General features: G+C 44.0%; 1 protein-coding gene across 11 annotated transcripts in view; it reads right to left on the minus strand.

The window, feature by feature from the left end:
• Positions 1–23,659, minus strand: part of pcloa (piccolo presynaptic cytomatrix protein a) — a 70,051-nt gene extending 46,392 nt beyond the window's left edge. For 6 of the 11 annotated variants that reach the window (XM_086268305.1, XM_086268299.1, XM_086268297.1 and 3 more), the window contains exons 1-3: positions 18,771–21,549; positions 15,707–16,646; positions 11,625–12,638 (exon numbers count right to left, since the gene is read on the minus strand). In XM_086268305.1, coding sequence (XP_086124431.1) covers positions 11,625–12,638; positions 15,707–16,646; positions 18,771–18,982 — 2,166 coding nt within the window. In that variant the 5' untranslated portion in view covers positions 18,983–21,549. Of the gene's footprint in view, positions 1–11,624; positions 12,639–15,706; positions 16,647–18,770; positions 21,550–23,333 lie in introns of those variants that run through there. The other 5 variants (XM_086268300.1, XM_086268298.1, XM_086268301.1 and 2 more) reach the window with 4 other exon arrangements.
• Positions 23,660–24,103: the final 444 nt, after the last annotated feature.

A 24,103-nucleotide genomic window follows, 5' to 3' on the forward strand; every position in this document is an offset into this window, starting at 1 on the left:
GTGGGTTTGACACAATATATATACACTTCTAGCCTAGGGATTAAGGACAGGGAGAAGTTTCAGTGCATATTCTGTGTGCATCTGTGTTTGTTTATCTAGTTTATCTCATAAACTGTCTGCATGAGTCAGCTTCTTATCGAAATCAAAAAAGTGACAGGGCTTTGTTCAAATTTTAAATCAAGTGTTTCGCTCCTTTCAGCAGTTATGAATTACATTTCAAAACAAAGAAAGAATCTTTATAGAGAAGTTTTTACTCTGCACATCCCCTCGGCTATATAAAGAGTTTTTGGTTTCTTCAAGGTCATTATTTTGATTTTATAGTTCAAAACATTGATATAGTCGCTATAGCTGACTGTTGGATTGTCAGATATTTTGGTCCATATTGACATGACAGCATCACACGGGTAGATTTGTGGCTTTACATTCATGAAGCCAATTTCCTATTCCATCACATCCCAAAGCAGCAAAGATTGAGTATGTGGGTAACACCCATGAAAACTTGCCAAATATTCTCTGCCTATGCCAAACAGCTTATTCTGCCATTGACTGTTGTTTTGAGCTTCTGGTACCCCAGGTTCCTGGTTAGCAGTACCTGTGAGCATGGACACTTCTACAGAGGTCACTTGGTGTCTGCTCCAAGAATGCCATGTTTGACTGATCTGAATAGGACCTGTGCCATGGGGCAACTGCAAGCTGGTGTTCTGCAAACCCAAGTTGCAGCATTATTTGGAGTGAGCCCTGCTACCATCTCCAAATTAAAGCCCAAATCCCATATAATCAGGATGTCAGAGACAGGCCGTGAAGTGGACGTCCCAAGAAGACGACAACACAAGAAGACAGTTCCCTCACCCTGTCGGCAGTCAAGAACCATAGGCAGTCTTCTACAGTACAGGTTTGGAGGATGTTATAGCCGACTGTTCTCTACCCAGACAATCTGGGATAGACTGCAGACAGCCAAACTCTAGTGGAACCTGAATATGTAGAGAAACTTTATGTCCAGCAATGAGTCCAGATTTTGCCTCTTGCAGTTGATCAGAGGGTCAAGGCCACTTAACACTTATGGGATTAGCTTGAGCTTGGAGCTTTTGACTAACAGTGTGTTACCATGCTGGTGACCACCACGAGGATGAGGTGCCTTGCTGTTGGGGCTGTGTAAGGTTTTTTCTACATTCTACTGACGCCCCTGTTTGTTAAATGAATAAATTGTTAAGTTGGCAATTTGTCTTGTTTCTTCAGACTTCAATCATCCAATGCAATAAACGACAACAAACAACAATCAATAGCAAAATAAGTTATTTGGTAGCCCACATACCCACAACCCACATACTCAACTCTCTTTTTTTAAAGCAAACCACACAATCACCTTTAAGTCACAAGTGCAATATTGGTTATACTCCAATTACATGTTTCCTTCAAACTTGCAAAAAGAAAAGTGTGTATTCTAACAAACATTACTCACGACAGAGACACAATTCAAGACAAAAGCCAGAAATGCCTGCATATTACACCGATGTCTCAGCATATGACAGATTTTTTTTTCAGGCAATGCAAAAAGAAAGAGGCACAATTTGACCTCCAGAATCTATTAGCACGACAATATAGTGCACAACCATTTTTATGTTGGCATAACTAGGGCTGGCTGTTTCCTATACATTAATAAAATCTTATATTATGTTAGGATTCTTGCATTATCATATTTTCTGCCTGACAGTCAATTCTGCCCACAGGTGCTGTTCATGTGACTCGCAGGCGTGAGTCACGAGTGCTAAAACAAACCGCAACAGTCAGGTTGTCATGGTCTGCACTGCTTAGGGCAGCATGGGCTGGCACCCATATCCTTTGTGACACCCCTTTCCTCCTCCACCCCCCCATGGGATTCCTCTTTCTGTCACAACCATATCTCTTGTCTCCTCTCGCCTCTGCTTTGGGCCTGTCCTCCTCCATTCTGCAATGAAATGTTATCTGTCTGCGTGTTTTTTCATCTCAGTGCTCTCTTACTTTCATTTCATGCTTAAAAAGAAGACTGTGGTTTTAATATTTGACATTTTAATTAAAAAACAAAATCATAAAAAGACGCTTGTGAAGTTTCTGGTCTATTTCTTATAACTTGTCAGTCAAGGTAGCTCCCTCCAACTGCTCTTCCTTTACCAATACCTATATTCTCCAATAAAGATGAAAGGGACCACTTTAAACGTGGGATAAAAGTTAATCCTCTTGCCTTTTTTTTTTTTTCCAAAAAATGCATGAAAATGATTTTTTCACAGGTGAAGCTAAGCTGTTTCCCCTCACCCACTTAAGGTCATTTAATAGTCAGACTGAGATAGTCCAAAATCCACAAAACCAACTTTCTGCTTTATTCAAATTAGACCCTTCCCTGCTGGTGAAGTAAAAGCACGTGTTGCAGTGCTGACAACAAGGGGCAAGTGCCAGAATCTGTGTCTTCATGTGTCTCTGCTTGCCTGTCCTTTGCTCTCAGTGTGATGAGGCCCCACTGCTGGCACACTTGACGTATTCGCTGAAAATTTAAGTCTTGCTAAGCATTTAAAATAAATTTTGAAAACTGCAAATTCGAAAGGAGATCATTAGAATTTCTTCTAGAATAGAGCATGAAGGGTTCTATATAAAAAGGAAGGATCTACCATTCATAGCCTAACCAAGGTGTAAGATCTGTTAATATGGCAACTGAGACAGCAACTTGCTAGATGCATTTCTCAGTAAAAATAAATAAATAAAATCAGTTTAACTTGTGAGATATATTCTTATTCAGGTGCCAACAAAATCAACCAAAACACATCCGCAAACACACACACAGACACACACATTCACCTTAATGTCTAAAAATACCCTCACAGCCTTCCAATGTGGCCATGTGCGGGTCTCTGTGGGTTGCCTGGTGCGGCAGAAGAAAATACACAGTTAAAGGAGTGAATATGAAAGAGGGAACACAAAGAGCTACAAAAGGGAGTGTTGAGGAGGGGGTGGGGTGGGGGGGCCTGCCCTGCAGTTCCTTGTGTTCTCCCCTCTCTCTCTCTCTCCCTCTCCTCTTTGTGGCTCTCTTTGGTGGCTGTGGCTATTTTTGTATGCTTCAGCCTCCTGACCAACTGATGGGAGAGCTGTGAGAACAACTGGACTGTATGGAGCGGATTGAAAGCTTTATAACTGTGATATATAACTGTGGTTAGTTTCTAAGTACTGTAAACAACAGAATCATCTAATATCTGGATTCTGCAATGACGTGTGACTTAAATAAGGCAGAAGTTTGGAGCCGGGGGGTTCAGAGATACCAAGCGCTACACAGAAGCATATTCAAGCATGTGCATAAGTGTATGTATGACCACGGAGCGAGCCTTTATCTGGCTGTGCAGACTCAAGAGGATTCAGACTGTGGGCGGAGGCGTGGGCACGATTGCAGAATAACAATGAGGAAGGAGGACACGGGAAACACATTGCAATAAATGCAGGCTAAGGTTTTAGAAACATGAGGATGCCCAACACGGGGACCTAGCGCTCAAGTGGCTTTTTGGTTTTAACCGAAACTTTACAAGCCTAAACTAACGGCTTAACTTAAGCAGATATTAAGAGAGGTGAAGTTAACGAAACAATCTGAAATGATCCTTTCCTGTCTGACCCAGAGGAGCAGATTCATGACATCTTTATGTCATAAATAAGGAAGTGTTTACTTTTGCGCCAAGAAACCACTAGCCTAGCATTTGCATTTTGCTCTGCTTACTCTCTTTGAGGCTAAACAAATCTTGAGAAGAAAGTGATGCTAGCCTCCTAACCCGAATGTCAGTTTGACAGCAGACAAGGGTGACCTACTTACCAAAATCCTAAACTATTTCTTTCCACAATTCCACAAAAATAGGTGTACTCAACACTTTATGATCATTGCTTATTCATTTTCCAGGATGACGACTTTTTAAGATCTTGTAGTTGTGACTAAATACAAAAATGGCAAACTGGAATAAAGCAGTTCAGTTTCTAGGATACATTAACCAACAGCCAGAAAGTATTTAATAATTAAGTTAGGGAGAGCAGTTGATACAGGATAGCAAAGCATAATCTTGTAGATGTTGGCCAATGTCAAGTGGGGGGAAAAAGCAAAAAAAGAGGAAACACCATGCATCTTCATAACTCTCGTTTATATGTTTTTATACATCTTTTCATATTTAATTTATCTAAACAAGGCTCGCTGGTAGAGTGTACTGTGGCCAGTTGAGATCAAGAAACCAGCTTAAGGTGATTTTGTGACATGGTGCATTATCCTGCTGGAAGCATCCACCAGCGGATGATCCTCTCTGTGGTCGTAAAGGAATGGACGTTGTCAACAACAATACTCGGGCAGGCTGTAGTGTTTACATGATATTCATTTGCTGTTAATGGATCCAAAGTGTGCAAATAAAATATACCCCACACCATCACACCTCCAGGATCCAGCCACAGCAGTTGATATAAAGCAGCATGCTTTCATGTTGTTGACACCAAATTCTGGCTCTACTATCTGAATGTTGAAGTACACATCGAGACTCATCGGTCCAGGCAACATTTTTCCTTCTGTTGTCCAATTTTGATGAGCTCGTGAGAACTGAACCCTTAGTTTCCTGTTTTTAGCCGATAGGAGTGGTACATGGCGTGGTCTCCTGCTGCTGGAGCATTTGATGTGTTCCACATTCAGAGATGCTCTTCTGCATACTTTGGATCTAATGAGTGAATATTCGAATCGCTGTTGCCTTCCTATCAACTTGAACCAGTCTGCCATTCTTCACTGACTTCTGACATCAACAAAGCATTTACACCCAGAGGCGTTATGCTCACTATATATTTTCTCCTTTTTGGACCATTCTCTGTAAACCCTACAGACGGTTGTTTGATCAAATCCCAGTAGATCAGCTGAAATACTCAGCTGATCTACTGGACTTCAAAGCACCATGTTTGAAGTCACTTAAATCTCCTTTCTTCGCCATTCTGATTCCTGGTTTGAACTTGAGCTTGTATTGACATAGTCCAAATGCATTAAGAGTATGAACTAGGGTTGGGCGATTGAACAAATATATCGACAATCGATGATAGGCTGAGCCCATCGGCGATCGTTTTTACAAAGGCGATTTATTTATTCATTTGCCCATGAGTAAGTTTGCTAATAATGATGGAGCTATTCGGGCACTTTGTCCAAAGTTTGTTTATTCTGCGCTCCAGATGGGTTGAGTGTGTTAAAAATTTTAATCGCGTTAACTATGATGACCTGTTAACGCTGACAGTCCTATTTTTTTTTTTCTAGGGGGGTGGGGGGGGGGGGGGGGGGTGGAAATTAGTTTGTCCATGTTTGGACTTCTGAGTTGTAAAGGCGCAAATCAGTCCATGCATGATTACATTGCTCCACCCATCAAAATGTCTGCCCATGCGCGAATATATCGCCCATCGTCGATTATTGGACTGACGAGTGTCGGTTGGAAAATTTTTTACATATCGCCCAACCCTAGTATGAACATTACATTAATATGCTCGATTTCAAAACCACAGATTACCTTCTGCAGAATTTAAATAAAAAAGGTGGAAATCTCGCTGGTTTATGGAGGTGGAGGTGACACAGAGTGTAACTCACAACTCTACTCTTAGCTCTGACTCTCTGATTTGCACTTCCCATTTTACGTAAGGCTCCTTCAAAAAGCACACTCATTACTGATAAGGACAATATGACATGGAGCCTGAGCTAAAGTAACACTGCTGAGCAGCAGACACACATTTACACGCTTTCAAATTCAAATTCAAATTTTATTTGTCACACACACACAACCATACACAGTATGACATGGGGGTGAAATGCTTGTAGCTGTACAATGCCCGACCATTAAATGACAGAAGAAAAGTTTTACAATATTTACAATTTACTACAAAAATTTACAAATTAACTTGGGAATTTACAGTAAAGAATGTGCAAATAGCAGAAGAGATTATAAAGATAAGGATTATAAATTATAGGAATTATAGGATTATAGGAAATGTGTGGTGGTGCGTGTGGTGACGTGTGTGAGAGTCCAGTCTTATAGTGACGTGTTTGGGAGAGTCCAGTCCTACACCTGGTTCAGGGCCCGAATAGCCTGGGGGAAGAAGCTCCTCCTCATTCTCTCTGTTTTGGCCTTAAGGGAGCGGAAGCGCTTCCCAGACCTCAACAGTGAGAAGAGTCCATTGTTGGGATGGGAGAGGTCCATCATAATCTTCCTAGCTTTGGACTTGCACCGCTTGGTGTAGATGGACAGCAGGTCAGGGAGCTCTGATTGAATGATGCGTTCTGCCGAGCGCACCACCCTTTGCAGATCTCGTCTGTCCTGCTTGGTGCTGTTCCCAAACCAGGTGCAGATGTTTGACGTCAGGACGCTCTCGATGGTGCAGGAGTAGAAGTTCTTGAGCACCTTCAGTGGCAGATGGAAGTCTCTAAGTCTTCTGAGGAAGAAGAGACGCTGACGGGCTTTCTTAACCAGGGTGTTGATGTGACAGGACCATGACAGGTCCTGAGTGATGTGGACACCCAGGTATCGGAAACTGTCCAGTCTCTCCACTGGCGTGCCACTGATGATGAGGGGTTTGTAATTCCTCGCCTGCTTTGTAGTGAAGTCCACGATCAGCTCCTTAGTCTTGCTGATGTTTAGGAGGAGGTTATTCTCCTGGCACCAGGTCTCCAGGTTCCTAATCTCCTCCAGGTAGGCCGTCTCGATGTTGTCGGAGATCAGGCCCACAACAGCAGTGTCGTCAGCAAACTTGACAATGGAGGTGGTGTCGGATGTGGCTACACAGTCATAAGTGTACAGTGAGTACAGCAGGGGGCTTAAAACACAGCCCTGAGGCACTCCAGTGCTGAGTGAGATGGAGGGGGAGACTTGTTTTCCTACCCTCACTGATTGGGGTCTGTCTGTGAGGAAGTTGAGGATCCACTGACACAGTGATGAGCTGAGTCCTAGATCCGTCAACTTGGTGAAAAGCTTAGAGGGAATTATTGTGTTGAATGCTGAACTGTAGTCCACGAACAGCATCCTAACATAATTCCCTCTGCCAGTGTCCAGGTGACTCAGGGATGTGTGGAGCAGGTGAGATATGGCATCGTCTGTGGAACGATTAGTCCGGTAAGCAAACTGAAGTGAGTCGATGGTGGGAGGAAGTGAAGAAGTGATGTGATCTCTCATCAGTCTTTCAAAACACTTCATCACAATTGAAGTCAGTGCTACTGGACGGTAGTCATTGTGGCAAGCGGGCTGTTGTTTCTTTGGAACAGGGACAATAATGGACCGTTTGAAGCACGTGGGAACCACAGCTTGGGCCAGGGAGAGGTTGAAGATCTCCGTGAACACCGGTGCTAGTTGATCAGCGCAGGCTCTAAGGACCCGGCCAGGGATTGCATCTGGTCCTGCTGCCTTCCTGGTGTTCACCCTCCTGAAGGTGTTCCTCACGGCATGCTCTGTGATGACGAATGCATTTTCTTCACTGGTGCACTCCGAGCGCGCGCAGCCGTTTGTTGTTTTAATTGCTGCGGCGTCGAAGCGAGCATAAAACGTGTTCAGCTCATCAGCCAGTGAAGCATCGGCATTCATCATTGAAGAAGCTGGTCGTTTATAGTCCGTTATAGTCCGCAGTCCTTTCCACAGGCTCCTAGAGTCTGTCGTAGCTGTGACTCTAGTTTTTCCCCGTAGCTCCGCTTTGCCTTTCGGACCGCGCTGCGCACGTTGTAGGACGCAGCCTTGTATAGGTCCATATTACCGGAGACAAGCCCTTCATTGTAGGCAGCAGTGCGTGATCTCAGAGCGTCGCGGATGTTTTTATCCACCCACGGCTTCTGGTTGGGAAACGTTCGGATGATAGTTCTTTCTGCTGTGTCGTCCGCTAGTTTCCCGATAAATCCCACAACCGCTTCCGTAAACATGTTGATGTCATCAGAGCTGCGCCGAAACATGTCCCAGTCTGCGTCATCCAGTGCGTCCTGCAGCGCGGCCACCGATTGGTCCGTCCAGCGAGCGACCTCCCTCCTGATTGGTGGTTGCTGCTTTAGCCTTTGTTTGTAAGCAGGTATGAGGAAGATGGCGGAATGGTCCGATTTTCCAAATGCCGGCAGGGGTTGAGCCTTGTAACAGTTCTTGAACGGGGTGTAGCAGTGGTCTAATGTCCTCGTGCCCCGGGTGGGGCAGTTGATGTGCTGGTGAAGGTTGTGAAATGTCCGTTTGAGATTCACTCTGTTAAAATCTCCCATAACAATGAGTGCGGCATCTCGGTGAAGTGTTTGTTGATGTGTGAGAGCCTCATGTAGCTCACATAAGGCAGTGTCCGAGTCCGCGTGAGGCGGAATGTAAACAGTGCAGGCAATGACCGCAGTGAATTCCCGAGGGAGATAGAAAGGGCGACACTTAACGATCAAAAGCTCCAGATTGGGCGAGCAAGAGCGTGTGAGTGGGGAGATGTTTGTGCTGTCGCACCATCTGTTGTTCACCATCAAACACACTCCACCACCTCTTTTCTTCCCCGACTCCATTGTCCTATCCATGCGGTAAACCGAAAAGAGCCCCGTCGGCTGCACGGCGTGGTCTGGTATCGCTGGGTTCAGCCAAGTCTCGGTGAAGCAGAGGAGGTTGCAGTCCCGAATGTCTCTCTGGAACTTGATTCTGGCTCTGAGGTCATCAAGCTTGTTCTCGATGGATTGAACATTGGCTAGCAGGATACTGGGCATGGGTGCGCGGTGTGCGTGAGCCCGTAGCCTGTTCCTGATGCCGGCTCTTTTACCTCGAGGCCGTCGCTTAGGGTCGCGTCCTTTGTTCTCTCTCAGGATCTCCTTTGGCCAGGTTGGGTCCGGAGTTAAACATGGTGAAATGTTCGTGTACTGCAGACCAATAGAAACCAAAGTGTCTCTACTGTAGCGGATTTGTGTCTTTTGCATGATGCCCATGCAAGATTATCGCAGATATAGCAAAAAGTGACGAAAAAGTGGAGAAGTTAGGGCAGAGCATCCAGCACGGCAGCCGACCTCACCGGCGCCATTTTGTCTACTTTCCCTACTTCAAAGGGGGCCCCATTGGTAAAAGCAGGGGGATAGCACTGTTCAGGGAGGGTTCTCATAGAGAATACACTGTCTTTAAAAATGCAGGTATTAGGAAAGTCGTTCTTTGTCTTATAAGGATAAGACCAAGAATACAAAAGAGTGGGAAATACAAAAAAGACAGAGAAAATAGGACAAAAATGCAAGGAAGGGAGCTGCGTTTGAAAGAAAGCAAGCAACAGAGAAAACACATTAAGGTGAGTGCCTTTCCTTCCAGGGTGGCTATTTTCACAACTCATATTGATGGGATTAAGCAGAAACACCTGAGTCGGGGCTCACGCCTCAACAGAAATGGCAGACTTCCTGTTGCCCTTTAAATCCTTTCAGGACACAGAGATTATGGCTACACATGCTGACACATTACAGTCAGATGGACGCTCACCCTTCAATATTTCAACAAAATGACACATTTTTAGCAAACAGACCCTGAAATGCCTTATTTCTAATCCTTGCACATGCACACCGTGAGAACAAAAACACACTAAAAGAAGCAACTCTCCTGAAGTGTGAAGGCTCACCTGAGCCTACTCAGCCAAATGTCAATAGCTCGACATTCTCACAAATTAAACAAACTGTCCCCTCCCACACACACGTACACACACTCACCACACACTCTGCACCACTCACGTCAGCAACTAAACCCTCGCTGACAGCCGACATTATGGCAGCGAATGACACACAAGTGAGGCGTACTACGTAGGGGGCAGATGACTCAACCTAGGTGCCGTGTGTGTGTATATGTGTGTGCGTGTCTTTTATGCCAAACCTTCAAAAGCTTGGTCACAACTTCAGTCAGAACCTTTCATTTTTATTCAACGTATGTGTCTTATTCAGCCCTGCAAGAGAAAGAAATAGTCATCCCTTCCCGTAAGAATTTCTAGCTACGCCTGTCCTAAAAACAAAACGGAGTCAGGCTTCAAGAAAAGAGGATGTTAAGAGGACTAATCTATGTCCAATTAGAGCATCAGTGGCTTGAATGCCCATCTCGCCTTTGTAATTACATTTCCCCCTCCATGCTTGGCCTCAATTAAGTGATTCAGCTCCTCAGTCTCCCAGCAAGCATGTGCAATTAAAAAAAATCCGAGCTTCAGAAGACGACAACAGTACAAAAACTTTAATAGTCCTGTCACCACTGTAAACTAATAGTGGTCATATATAAAAGGGGAGTGTAGATGTGACCGTGACCTGCTTGTGGACTCTCGTCACTGGACTGCCAGACATGGGAGTGAGGGGTGGGTGCAAAAACTTGAGTGTAAACACAGAAACTCCCTGTTTAAAGGTTGTTTGTGTGCCAAACTCCAGGAGACTCCTGGGATTGCTGGCTGTAGCATTTTCTTTAACAGACATATATGAAAGCGGAATGGGAAAATGGGAATAAGGATATTTTTCATAATGTCAAACTGCCTCTGAACTGGCAGCGTTCACAAGCTCATTCTCAGCTTAGAGCCAGAAATACACAGCAGATTACCAAACCTTGACCTAACAAAGCAGTTATCACGTGAAACCAGGATACGGCTTCGGCCTGGCAAACACGTGTTTGCGCTCTGAGTGGCATGACCATGTCAAGAGGATATTAGCCATCCCAAGTGACCACTAGCTTTAGTTATGTTATACTTTAGTTCTCAATGGATGTTTGATCTAATTGTGAGATGTGACTCAGATACGCTATAAACAAAATTGGGACAATTCACATGTTCACGTGGGTGCAGCATATGTGACTATGCTTTGCCTGCATGCTGGGAAACTGCTCAACCAAAAGCACTTTTTGGCCTCTGTTCCCATTATATACTGATTCAACACCACAGAGTACCATCTGCTGTGTGGAACTCAAAGCACGGTCTCACAGTGCTGCTTCCACATGGAACAACACATGGAAAACACCAGCAAACCTGTCCCCGCACCTTGATAGATAACCAGGCTGGAAGTGACTGGTTGGAGATGCTTTCACATGCAGAAAAGCAGACAAATAAGCATTGGCATTTACAGATTTACCAAGTCGCATGTATCCAGTTTCACAATTAAAGACTGCTCTATATAAAGGAAAGCGTGCATTCGCTACACATGACCACACAAGCGCACACAGCCAAATACACACATATACAGACACACAGTGTTCAGTCAAGTGCTCTTTGATGATGAGTCCTCCAAAAAAGCTATTTATCTTCACGTGTCTGGCCGCGCTCTCAGCTAAAGAAAGCTTGACAGTAATGAGGCTTACAGATTTTTTTAAACGCTGCATAATTGACCACATCCATTAATTCAGCAGTCAAATATGTGCAGATGCCATTACACTGTCTATCTGAGTCAAACTAATAGACTTAAAAGAAGAAATAAAGGGTATTTTTGCGAGATGCTAGTGGGGAAAACGTTCAACTGAATAGTCCTAATTGTATTTCTACTGTGACTTATTTCAACGAAACATCTAGAGGATGTTTGTGTTCTATTTATATACACCAGAATGCATAAATTAGCAGTAGGTGCACGGTGCTGAGAGCGCAGGAAGCTGTAGGGGCGTAAGAAAACAGCAACAATGATAAGGGTTTCTTACCTCTCCTAAGTGAGGAGTAGGATTGAATCCACACAGATTGCACACTGTCTTCTTGCACTCGGTGCAGAGGCTGTAGTTGGGCGTGTCTGTCGAGCCAACGTTTAGCTCCACATTACACAGAGGGCAGTTTTCCTTCGTCGCTGGAGCTGAAGTGGGCACGGGTTTGGTTTCCGGGGCTTTCTCTTCCCGCTCCACAGAAATGGTTCTGGGGGGTTTCTTGGTCTTAGGGGGCGGTGTTTCAGGAGCAGAGTCTGAATCAGGGGGAGAGCCAGGGCCAGAGAGGGGGGAGTCAGGTGGTGAACCGGGACCAGAGTCTGCAGGGGAGTCAGGTGGTGACCCAGGAGGTGAACCCTTTGCTTTATCTTCCTCTCCCGTGACAAGACTGGTGGCTGAGCTCAAGAGGGATGATCCAAAGCTAAACATTTGAGATGTGGCTGCAGGAGGTTTAGTGGACTCTGTCAAGCCTCCAAAACCTCCAAACAACTTCCCAGCAACAGATTCCTCCTGTTTTGGAGCAGCCTGGGCCTGAGGCTTCGACGACTCCATCAACCCACCAAACCCACTAAACAGTTTTCCCGTGACTGACTCAGCAGCGTGTGAAGCAGCTGCTGGTGGCTTAGCTGCATCTGTGAGCCCCCCTAAACTGATACCTCCCAACCCTCCAAAGAAGCTTGATTCCTGCTTGGGTTTAGCTGGGGACTGCTGAGGACTGGACTTCTGAATAATGGGGCGACCTGTCTTGGGGTCGATTTTGGGGGATCCCGCGACTGAGGAGCCTGGTGAAAGTGGTCCTGGAGAGGTAGGACCTGGGGATTTCTGCCTTGGTGTGGTTGGTGGTGTTAACCCTTGGTCGGAGGTGCTTTGCTGTTTTATCAGGAGCTTTCCAGGTTTTCCCGATGCCTGTCTCTGAGGAGAGGGTGGGGCGGAGCCTTGCTTGGGCTTCGTCACACCAGGGGGATCCATTCCTCCCATGGCTCGCTGCATCTGACAGTTCAGACACAGCCACTCTTTACCCTGTGCATGAAAGAAAAGATACAAACAAAGCATTAGTTAGATGCACCAGTGACAAGTGTAAGTACAGTATATGCCCAATAACTAACTTTAATCGCAAATAAAAGACACAACCAAATAATTTGCATCTCAAATGATGCTAATTCCTGTTTTTTCATCAACAACATTTACACAAATACTAATCAGTCAAAAAAAGCAAATACTATTCATGCATCAATGCCAGGTTATAGTAGCTTTATTACAGGTGGTCTATATGTTGATGATAACTGGCTGTCTTTTGTTGCCTTTGTTTACACCATACAGGAGTTATCAACACCTGTTCTTAAAAAAGCTGGGTTTACAGCAGAGAGCTCTTTGTTCAGTGTTTGGCTATCTCCTTGGTTTCCACTGTGTGCAAAGTACAGTGTTCAAAAGGGTCAGTGCTGACAGGCTGATCGCTATCTAGAAGAATGTGTATTTGTATTTGTAGCGTAGAGCAGTGTGCGTATTTTTGTGTGTAATGGTCGCCTATTTATTGCGTAAATGTAAACAGATCAATCCGTCCAACATATGCAAATACGCTGGCTTTCGAAGAACAACCCAAGTATAAATGGCAAAGCTGTGTAGAGTCTGTTGCAGATAAGAGTAATAAACGTAGGTGCTGATATATTATTGTATCAGCTGCCACTTGCAGCGATAGAAGCACGCTCTAAGAGTTGTATACACCCTTGGTGGACTTCCCCCTTTGCATATTTGGGGATATTTTAAAGGCCTAGTGTCTGTCTAAACATGCACCCAAAAATCAAAGCCTCTTGTTTTAAAAATGTGCCTTCTGAACTAGGGCTGGGCCATATTATACCGTTCACGGTAATACCGGTATAATGTTAGGCAACGATAGGAAAATGAAATATCGCGATAGAATGGGAGTAAAACGCGCATGCGCAGTGCCTTTGTTTTCATACGCACATGGCCGATTGTTGAGTGAAACAGATGAACCAGAATTGGTTTGTAAAAATGGTGCAACTTCCGTGATGTGGAACTGGTTTGGTGTTTGTCCGTCAGATACACAACAAAGCACATTTTTTTGCAGAACATGCAAGCGGCCGTCGTTATTGTCGTATTTGTCGGACTAAGATGCTCTTAAATCTGGGAGTAATCTGGGTCCTAAACTCCGTATGCTTCAGGTCAAACAACACTGCAGCATCACTGAGCGTTAAAAACTGTCTAAATTCTTTCATCTTTAATAAAACGATCAGCATTGCTGCTTTACCAGGTGTAACTATAAAGTTTAACTTCCAGGCATCCATGAAAACAAAAGTTATTACATTTAACGGAGTTAGAAGTTAGCAGGAAGCTAGCGGAAGTTAGCTCGCTAGTTTTGCTAGTTACCTAAGCATGATATTGCATGTTCTGACTGAGAGATTTCTGAAAAAAAAATCAAACGTACAGCTCTGCTATCACTTCCAACATAAATGAAGACAGGAAACTAAACAGCAGTGACGTTTGTAGGGTTACTGAAGTTGGGCTAGCTGGTATATAATGATGTGCTACGTGATCGCTAGCGACACAGCTATATTAGCATAACATAAACAGTGAAGCTGGAGGACGAACACTAACACTTTTCCACTTATAAAAGTTAACGTTAAGGTTCTTCATGGTTAGAGACAAATGCAATCGCATGGCAGGATGCTGTAAACGGACCAAACTTCAGTCAGGAGAACAACTGAGATAATCCATCCACAATACGAGGTTAGTCATTAATATACTGCAACAACATGGGAATAGAGCAGCTGCCAGAGAATTCAACATTAATGAATCAATGGTACAGAAGTGGAGGAAGCAAGAAGAATGAGTTTAATCAAGTTTGATTTATCTGACTGCTTTGTTTCGCTTAATGTGCCTTATAATCCTGTGCACCTTATGGTCCGAAAAATACGTACTGCACACTGCAGTTTAATGTTGCAAAGCACCTCTTTTTAACTTCAGTGGATATTATACATGGTTATGCTCAGGATGTGTCAGCCCATTTCTACTGGAAATGCCTTTTGGTTAAACTTTCAGCAAGGAATTTGCATTTGCACTGTTACATTTTTATAAAGCTTTAATGTACATAAAAACCAGCTTCTTGTTTAAGTGAAAATAAATGGAAGGTTGTCTTTTTGCGCTAGTAATGTTGTGGAGTTGTATTTTGTCTCGCATCAATTATATCGTCGGTTATATCGTTATCGCAAATTTTCAAATATATATCGTGATAAATATTTTTGGCCATATCGCCCTGCTCTATTCTGAACTATCCCCAGTGTTATTACGCACATCAGCCGATCCCAAGAAGAAACTCGAGCAGACGGAACCAGCCATTCTGCTCTGCTATAATCATGGCCTACTAGCGTTTACAGTCCATGTGTGACTGAGTGTCCTCACGGCTGGCACAGTATCTTCCTGTGGCCATGACATGAGTCACCTTGATCAACATTCCCTGGGTCCATATGGTCCCTCTGTTCCTCAAATCGTCTGCAACTCTTATTAAATGCGCTCCTTCTGCCAGGCTCACAGAACAGCGATATGCTGTTAACAGGCGAGCGCTGAATTCAGCTTCAGCGCAAAGATGTGCACCTTGGCTAGTTATCTTGACTTCTTTTTTATGCTGCAATCATTTTTTCTTTGTTGGTCTATTTAGGATGAGGACGCTAACTTCCATTGTTTACAAATCGGTTTGACTAGTCATTTTATGGTGATTTAAATGCAGAGCCAAGAAGTCTTCCTACTGGTGGATTATATATAAAAACCCCAGAAAAACTGATGTTTCACTGACATAAAATCGAATGATACTTGGCCTTTTCCACACACTGTCATCATAACATAAACTAGATTGTGTAATATTAGTTAAATGCCAGTATACTAACATAGGAATTATACATGTTTTTTTTACCTTTAGATGTCTGGAAAGCACAGATCTGTGGGTGCTGACATGAAATGAATCATTTGGGATGTTATACAAGGTGTGATAACGCTTTTAAAGTCTTCATGACAAGAAAGGGGTTCGAGGAAAAAAAATTAATAAAAAAAGAAAAGAATGAACAGTCGTGTCTTACCGCTGAGTCTGGGGGGCTGAATCCACACAGGCTGCAGACCTGGTTCTTACACTCAGTGCAGTTATTGTAATTAGGTGGATCCTTAGATCCAACGTTCAGCTGGGTGGTTTTACATAGTGGGCAGATCCCAGCTGCAGGCTTTCCAGTTCCCTGCTTAATAGGGGGCCCAGCAGTCTTTCCTGGGGCTTCAGGATGTGCACCAGGCCCTTGTGGCACTTGCTGTTTGGGTCCAGGTTTCCCAGGTCCTTGTTGTTGTTGTTGCTGTGGTGGCAGACCACCTTTTTGTTGGAGAGGGGCTCCCTGTTTGGTTCCTTGACCCGGTGGTCCCTGACCTGGTCTGGGGGCCTGATGCCCTGGTGGTGCTTGGCCAGGAGGACGTTGGCCTGCTTTTGGCCCTTGGCCTGGTGGTCCCTGAACTTGTCTGGGTCCTTGACCAGGGGGTCCTTGTCCTGGCTTTGCTCCCTGTCCAGGAGGGCCCTGACTCTGTTTCTGGGGTCCTCCCTGCTGTGGTCCCTTCGGACCTGGCCCTTGCTGTGGGCCTTTCCCTTGTGGCTTCCCTCCCTGCTTGGACTCAGAAGCTGCAGGCAAGCCTTCCTCCTCTTCATCCCCAAACAGTCCAAATTTGGGAATGTTGACGGTATCACCCATGGAGGATATGGAGGAGGAGACAGACGAAGTCATAGAAGATACAGCGCTGAGGGGGTTGGCCCCGCTGAGAAAACTGGAGCCAAACATGCCGGATGACTTGGTCTCAGGGTCTTTTGGCTCCTGCCGGAATCTTGATTCAAAAAGGCTGAGAGACGAAGGGCTGCGGCCTGGTGTGGGCTTTCCGAGTGGACCCTGGTTGAAGGCGTCAACAGTTCGGCTTTTGCTAAGACCTGTTGGGCCCCTGGAGGCTCCTACCTGCTGGGAACGCTGCTGTGCGTCAGATTCTGATGGTCTGGAAGAAAGAAAACAGACACAGATAGGTTTATCTGTTAGACAGATAGATAATAACACCTAACTGGAAACGAAGACTTTAATATCTGGATAGTTCCAAAATCCACTTCAACTCCACCTTCATCCATTAATCTTTGTATTTTTAGAGAACAAACCAACATCTGGCGACAGTTGAAAATTTTCTTTTGGCTGAAATTAACACATTTATAGAGCTTCAGATAAATGTGCAATGTCCCTGAAAAACAACTCATTTGTGTTATTGTTTCTGCTTGAATCATTCATATTCACTTTGACACTCCAACACATTTTCTGAACAAACGCTAAAAAAAACCCAATCGCATCAGCATCACACGCTTTAACAGCTACCTGAGCCTTTTGTCTTAGTTACGCGTACATTAATGCTTAATAAAGCTTCCTTTTTCCAATAATATTGTGAATTACAGAGGATAGGAACATTTATCATCTCCTTTTTTTCTTGGACTGTTTGCATGCTATGCTATTAATCCTTTCAACAACAAAACCTGTAGCATCCCTCTGCTAATAACACAAGCTAAGCCCGTAGCTCTCAGGCCTATTCAACACATCAGTGAGCACAAAATGTGTAGTGAGTAGCCCTGGGGTAAAGCTGACAGGAAAGTGAATACCGTTGAATGACATGGGAGTGTAGATTGTTGAGATAGAGAGGGGAGACGCTTGGCTCCACAGGGGTAAGCTGAGACGCGTTTGTTAGCTCAGACTGAGAGGCAACATGCAGTAAGCACAAGCCTAGCCAAAGGACTGCAGGATATTTAGAGAAATGCATCAATGTGCTAATGGACCGACTGGATACTGTTTGTTATTGTATCACCGTGTGTGTATGCAACATACAGCCGAGATATATTGGTTCTGCTGTTTTAAAGTCTCTGAGGCTTTGGCCATTATTAAATTACATCCTCAGGCAATAAAGTTTAATGCAGTAATGAATACATGTGATTATTTTATAGTGAGCACAGGCTATGTGGGGGTACTTTAAGAGCAGAGCAAACAGTGAAAAGTAGTGGCGGCGCAATGCTTGCTGTGAGCCAGCCCGCTGGATCGTGGATTTCAGGACCACGGACAGCGATCAGCCTCATTCCAGGGCAGATGTGTCCACAACAGAGGATGAAACCCGACTTAGTTAAACGTTCAGCTGCGAAGACATATATGAGTGATGACATTAACGCCTGTTCTGTTCTATTTATAGTCATATTAATATTGACGTGCCCCCTCCCCCCACTCTCTGCCTCTGCTCAGATATAAATACCCCCCCCCCCCCCCCCTCCCGCTGGAGCCAATTAGTAAGGCAAATCTTGGCATTTTATCCCACACTTATTCACAAACCTTTCACCGTGATAAACATGACGTAAAACCCAAATCTACATATTGTTTTCGTCGGCAGGTTTCTACACCCCAGTTTCACAACCAAGCATCCCCCCCCCCCCCCCCCACTCCTCCTCCACGACACCATCGGTTAAAATCCAATTCGGTGAAATTCAGGGGGAAACGTTTAAGTGGCGACACCGGGGCGCGCATTCACGGCTGACGGTGTCGGGTTTGTTTTTAGCTGGGTGTTAAGGCATCGTTCGATCGGAGAAAAACACACTGGGCACGACAGATTTTCTTACCCAGCAGGCATTTCGAAAATTTCGCATAAATACTGGAGGTGTGTCTCTTACGCACATACCACACATAAACAGTGACCAATACTGTATATTTCTTAATACGGAACACACACACATACACTCAAATCGTTTGCTGGGTTAAAATGAGACTTGCATGTCTGCGTTAGAAGCGCGAATGGCTGTACGACTTAATTGCCAACAGAGACATCACTCTCAGCCATGCAGATCATCAGATCTCGGTGATTATCCATAAGAGCGAGCTCTAAGAAGGGAATCATTTCTGGAGCGGTTGACATGATTTTTTTTTTTTTTAATGGGCGTGATCGGGCTCTCTGCCTCCTTTAGAGCATCTCAGAGATTCCCAAACGATGCTTCACACAACCACAACACATCCACTCGTGCCCATCCTCTCTCCGTGTCGTATAAAATGGCCTGGTTAGTGTGGGTATTTGAAGTGCATCATAAATGCGGTTTAAATTCCCTGCCTTCGTCCAGCCGCCGCGCCTCCGGGCTGCCTGCCTTGCGCCCTTGACATCGCCGCGGAGAGCTGCCGCCTCTGCTCCTCGCTGAGTTCACTCAGGTTGACCGGTGTCCCGTCTGAGACCCGGTAAAAGCCCCCCTTCCCGTCAGGTGCCAGCCCCTCGGGTAGCCCAGACGGCGGCCCCTCGCCTCCTTCAAGGCTCGCTTCGTTCCCCATGATCGGCCCCTCCCGTCCCCCTGTTCTCGGATCAATGCGCGATCCTCTTCTCGGTTTTTTATCTCCAGCGGGAGAAAGCGCTGCGAAGATGCTGCTCCTCGGTTTCTCGAAACATCTCAGATGATTTGTGACGGCGGTTACTTTACGTTCAGCTTCGGTGTTGCCCTCTGTTTCCTTTCTCGACGTTTTTCTGTCCCTCGCATCTCTGCAGCTGTAGCTACAGCACAGTTAACCACAGTTTTCCGTAAAAGGGGTCTCCGTTTTTACAACCGCTCACAGCCACAAAAGCTGGTTTCCGGTACAGTCTTACAAAATAAAATCAAAATGAAGAGGAAAGGAAAGCGTTTTTTACTGAGCATTTAAAACGTACACTGAGCACACAACGACGTATTTGGACTAGTGAAGGTTAAAAACGGATTAGTAAGGCTCGTAAATGAAAATGAAAGAAAAAAAGAAACCAATTGATCCTTAAACGTTTCATCTTCAATTATGACATTTGGATGCCTTTATAGTGAAGCGGAATTCGACTTCCGCTTTGTGATACTTGACGTTTTCACGCAGGTTTTCCACCAGCCTCTCAGCTCTGATGCCCACCGCCCATGTTCCTCCTCTGACAGGTGATCCGAAGACACCAGCGGGGGAAAATATGGATTTAAAGGAGACCTATTCGTCATAATGTATGGAACAGGCGGGTTCACTGATGCCTTCATTTTGAGTCGTATGTTCAGCTTCTCACAAGTTAAAGCAGGTAAAACAGATCAGACAGCTGAACGCATTTGGAGCTCCTTGGAAGTGTTTGTTGATGTTGCTGTATAATGCCCACACCTGGACTAACCATTCAGTTATAGTTAAATTATATAGATCTAATATAAGGAGGAAAACAATCACAAAGTATGTAACGGACATCTGCAGTAGTCCACAGATGACTCCTAACAAGAAGAGTAATTCATATGCCTTCTCAGTTGGCAGCTGTACACCTCTCTTTCTCAGTTTTTAAAAAAAATCCAAAATACATTATATTGTCAGATATGATAATGTGCATTTGAAGGCTGGCTGGGAAAATCAGGTTTCACTGACTGAAGCCAGATAAGTTGCAATGAATTCTTTATCTCCTCTCTCCTTGTGAAGATTTAATTGCTGTTGTTATCATGAAGAACACAGCACAGGATCAAATGAGCGTAATATAAAAGGAGGGTAATGAAAAGACAACGCAGAGGCAGCAGTATGTTGCATCTTTACACCATAACACCACCACAGCAACACACACACAACAGTCCAAAGCTGTAAACAGAATTACATTAAACCTGCCCACATGTTGCAAATTAAACCTACAGTGTATTTAGCTCTATTGTCTTGAGAACATGCACAGCAGGCCACAAGATTTGGCAAGTAGGATATTAAAATATGTCGTCTCCGCTGTACATCAAGGAGATATGTCACGATATGACAGCAAGTGCTCATTTGCTGTTTTGCATGTGGAGCTCTGAGGGGGGAAATGTGTCCTCACTTTACCCAGTTCAAAGCCCTTAGTACCTGGACTAGCTTGGTAAAGGGAAAAACTGGGTAACTAGACAGTGCGGTAGAAACAACAAAGACCAGAGCTTTAGTGCTTGTGTCTATTTCTTCCTGTTCTATTAATAATAGAATTGATAGGAATAAGAGCATGTGGCACTACAAATCATCATTTTACCACTGTTTACATGTCATGACAGCCCCTGCAAGTGGGATGATATTTGTTTGTCCTTCAGATATCTTTGTTTTTAGGCATTGAAAGCCATAAGCCTACACACGAGAGTACAGTCTTTTGATTTTTTGCTATAAATATGTTGGAATAGAAATAATTAGATAAAAATATTTGATAAAAATCTGCCATACAATCTATTCAGAGAGATTATTTAATTAAAGTTTGGTATAGATGACATTTTAGATCAGATGATCACTCTTGTGTCTAAGACCAAAATTTGGGGCAAACAGCCCCCCCACCCTCTCAAATTTAGAGTTTTTAATTAGCGTTTTTTTTATATTAACATGTACACAAATTATGGAGAAAAAAAGTTATTTCATCAGAGTTAAAAACCAGCAAGGATTCCAGAAAGTTACTCAAAACATAGGTCAAGAAACAGTCCAGCACATGATTTGTACAATGTGTTTTTTCAGTGCTGATTAAAGAAACAGCACCAACAGTACCCAACAGTACCTTATTGAATATTTGTTTCATCCCCCCATAATACGCTGCTACTCCCTTTATTCTATTGCACAATACTATGTCACTTTCTAGAATCGCCTGCACTGATAGTTATTTATTCTCCAGGATATAGTTATATATATTACTTCGTTAGAGTTATTTGATACTATGTCTTGCACTATCCTACTGTATATTACTGTATACTACTATTCTTATTGTATATATTGTATATCTTATTCATCTGTTCCTCTGTCTCTTCTGCTGCTTTGAGCATGTACGTGACAAAAGAATTTCCCTCGGGATAAATAAAGTTATTCTTATTCTTATTCTTAAAACAATGAGTGTGTAGGGTTATTTTTGGGGTGTGTGTTTAGCTATTATTTTTTGGCAAGATAGTAAAGATGGCTCCCCCACACAACCAGGTGAGCTATAATAGCCTGCCCCCCCCCCCCCCCCCCCTCCAGTTTCCAGTTTTTATTGACACCCAAGCTAACCGTCTCCTGGTTGTAGCTTCACATTTAAGTGAAGATGTGTGTTAGGCATCTCATTTAGTTGCAGAAGAAGGGAAAAAAGGCCAAATGTCACATTCTTTGTTTCTTATATTTTAGAGTAGGAAAATGTTAACCATAATTGGTTTGGCTACAGCATTCAAATCCACGCTTTACTCCATCACTTTCACTGTTTCCTGTAATGCTTTGCTTTTTCTCTTAGCCTTTAGTACCTCTTTCTGCAAAAACATGCTTTCTTCACCCTAACTTCACCTCTTTGGCTTTCACAGATGTGGATATTTTTATAGTTGTCTCCCTCTTTCTGCTTTCTTCCTGCTTCCTCTCCTCCTCCTCACCCTCCTCCTCACCTAAACGAATGTGTACGTGTAGGCAGAGGTGAGTTTCGGTGTCTGTCTTCGGTGATAAATGATGGTGGTGTAGCGATTGCTCGGTTCCTCCCCTTCTTTCCACTGACTGCCGAAGCATGCCCTGATTGTCTCTACGCTGTGAGGCGGAAGCAGTCCATACATGCGCCTCCGTCTCTGGCGTGTGTGTGTGTGTGTATGTCTCATCCACATAGTCACATAAACACACTGACTGAAGTATTCAGTGATGCAAAGCAAAAGCATTCACCCAGACAGACGGACGGGCAGACAGTCACACACACAAACACAAACCAGCGTACAGGCGCAACATCAAACACAGGCCTAGGGACAAGCACTCTCTGAGGCATGTGCAAACCCAGCAATTTATACAGACACATACACACCTGCATACAGTGTACACATACACTTATTAGTACAGTGCTACCAGGGCCCTTTAGGCATGCTTCTGTTATAAAAAGCAAAACTGCAGAGGAGTGAAATGAGTATTCAGATCATCTTGTTAATTAAGAGAATGAATCAATACAAAACAATCTGAAAGCGCTGCATTACAAGTAGAAATCCAACACTCCCAGGACCATGAAAAGTAATTTCAATACACCACTTCACTGGACATGTTCACACTCACGAGGCAAACATACACTAAAGCATTGATTTAGCCTTTAAGGAGACATATATTTGTTTTTGTTTTTTTTATGTTTTATGAAGTACCTTAAATCAAAAATGCAACCACAGCTTTCTGGACTAGAAATGTACAATACTTCCTTCTGTATTAGAGTAGAAGTTCCTTAAAGTGTAGCTTAAAAGTACAATAAAACTAAACTTTAGTAGTACTTTAGGTACTCTTCAACACTGAATCAGGTGCTCTTCTGGACACTCCGAGAGGTATGTTTGTTCGTGCTGTGTAGCCTCATAAGTGTAACTTGAGTCTGGTAACCAGATAACACACACTGGGCTGTGTTCATTAAATTTGAATAGTCAGCTGGGGTATGAAGCAAAGAAGCTAACAAATGCGATATGTACATATATATGTATTTTGCTCTTGCACACCACTGCAAAACTCAAGTTTAAACTACAACTTCCAAAGCACAAGAATAGGCTTACACTGTCAGAAAATGAACCAAATACGCCCAAACACGGCCTTGTAGATTTATTCCTTTGTGAATACAGTGCAACACCTGTTTTTCCTTTCTTATATTCTTGTCTGAAATTTTAAAAAAAAACCTGCTAGAAATTTCCCAACTTCCTCCAAATTGCTGTCCTTATTCTAAGAAGAGCAAGCAAGAGCTACATACCTGTGTTACCGTGCACAAATATGCGCCGCCTTCTCTCTCCAAAGTCTGTGTGCGATGAGGTGAAGCAGCTCCCAGGTGACGGTGTACTTGCAAGTGACGTTTAATTTCTGGTACATTAGGACTGAGCTTTCCTTAACCTTATTAGCGTCCTGGCACAAGCCTAATTCCGCCTTCAGTGCCAATTTTTTCCTGACCACTGAGGCACGATGGACTAAAAATATTTTTAAAGTCACAGAGGCGCCTTCCCTTCCTTTCGTTTCTCAATCTTACTAACCTTATGCACAGGAGCGGGAGCGCGTGGTAGGTGTGCTTGAGTGCACCTGCTGCCAACACACACACACTAACAGACAAAGACACACTCATGCGCAGACATAAGCGGCCACTCTAATCCGCTTTCCCTCTGAAAGATAGGCCAATCAGACACTGCTCTGCACTGTAAGCTGTTTTCTTGTACACAGACTTCATCTGAGCACATCTCTGCTGTGGCTTGGTGCCAAACTTGAGGGTCAAGTTAGCCCAGTGGGGGGAAAAAAAAACACCCAAACAAAAACAAAACAAACAAGCAAGAAAAAAAAGGATCCATCATCAATTATTCATCTCTTGCCAGACTTCATTTTTCCCCTCATTTCTTTGGCCTCCAAAACTGCACCGAGAGGCCTCGACACCACCATCTGTTGAACCCAGTTAACACAAACAAGGGGAGTGGGTAGCAGTGGATGACATGATAGCAGCATTACAGAAAACATAGGATTACTCTATGGTATTTAAGA

The sequence above is a fragment of the Aulonocara sp. 'chitande type north' Nkhata Bay genome, linkage group LG17 (genome assembly GCF_057382095.1).
Source record: "Aulonocara sp. 'chitande type north' Nkhata Bay isolate Kocher_YH1m ecotype deep benthic linkage group LG17, A_spYH_male_GT1.1, whole genome shotgun sequence".
NCBI lineage: Eukaryota > Metazoa > Chordata > Actinopteri > Cichliformes > Cichlidae > Aulonocara > Aulonocara sp. 'chitande type north' Nkhata Bay.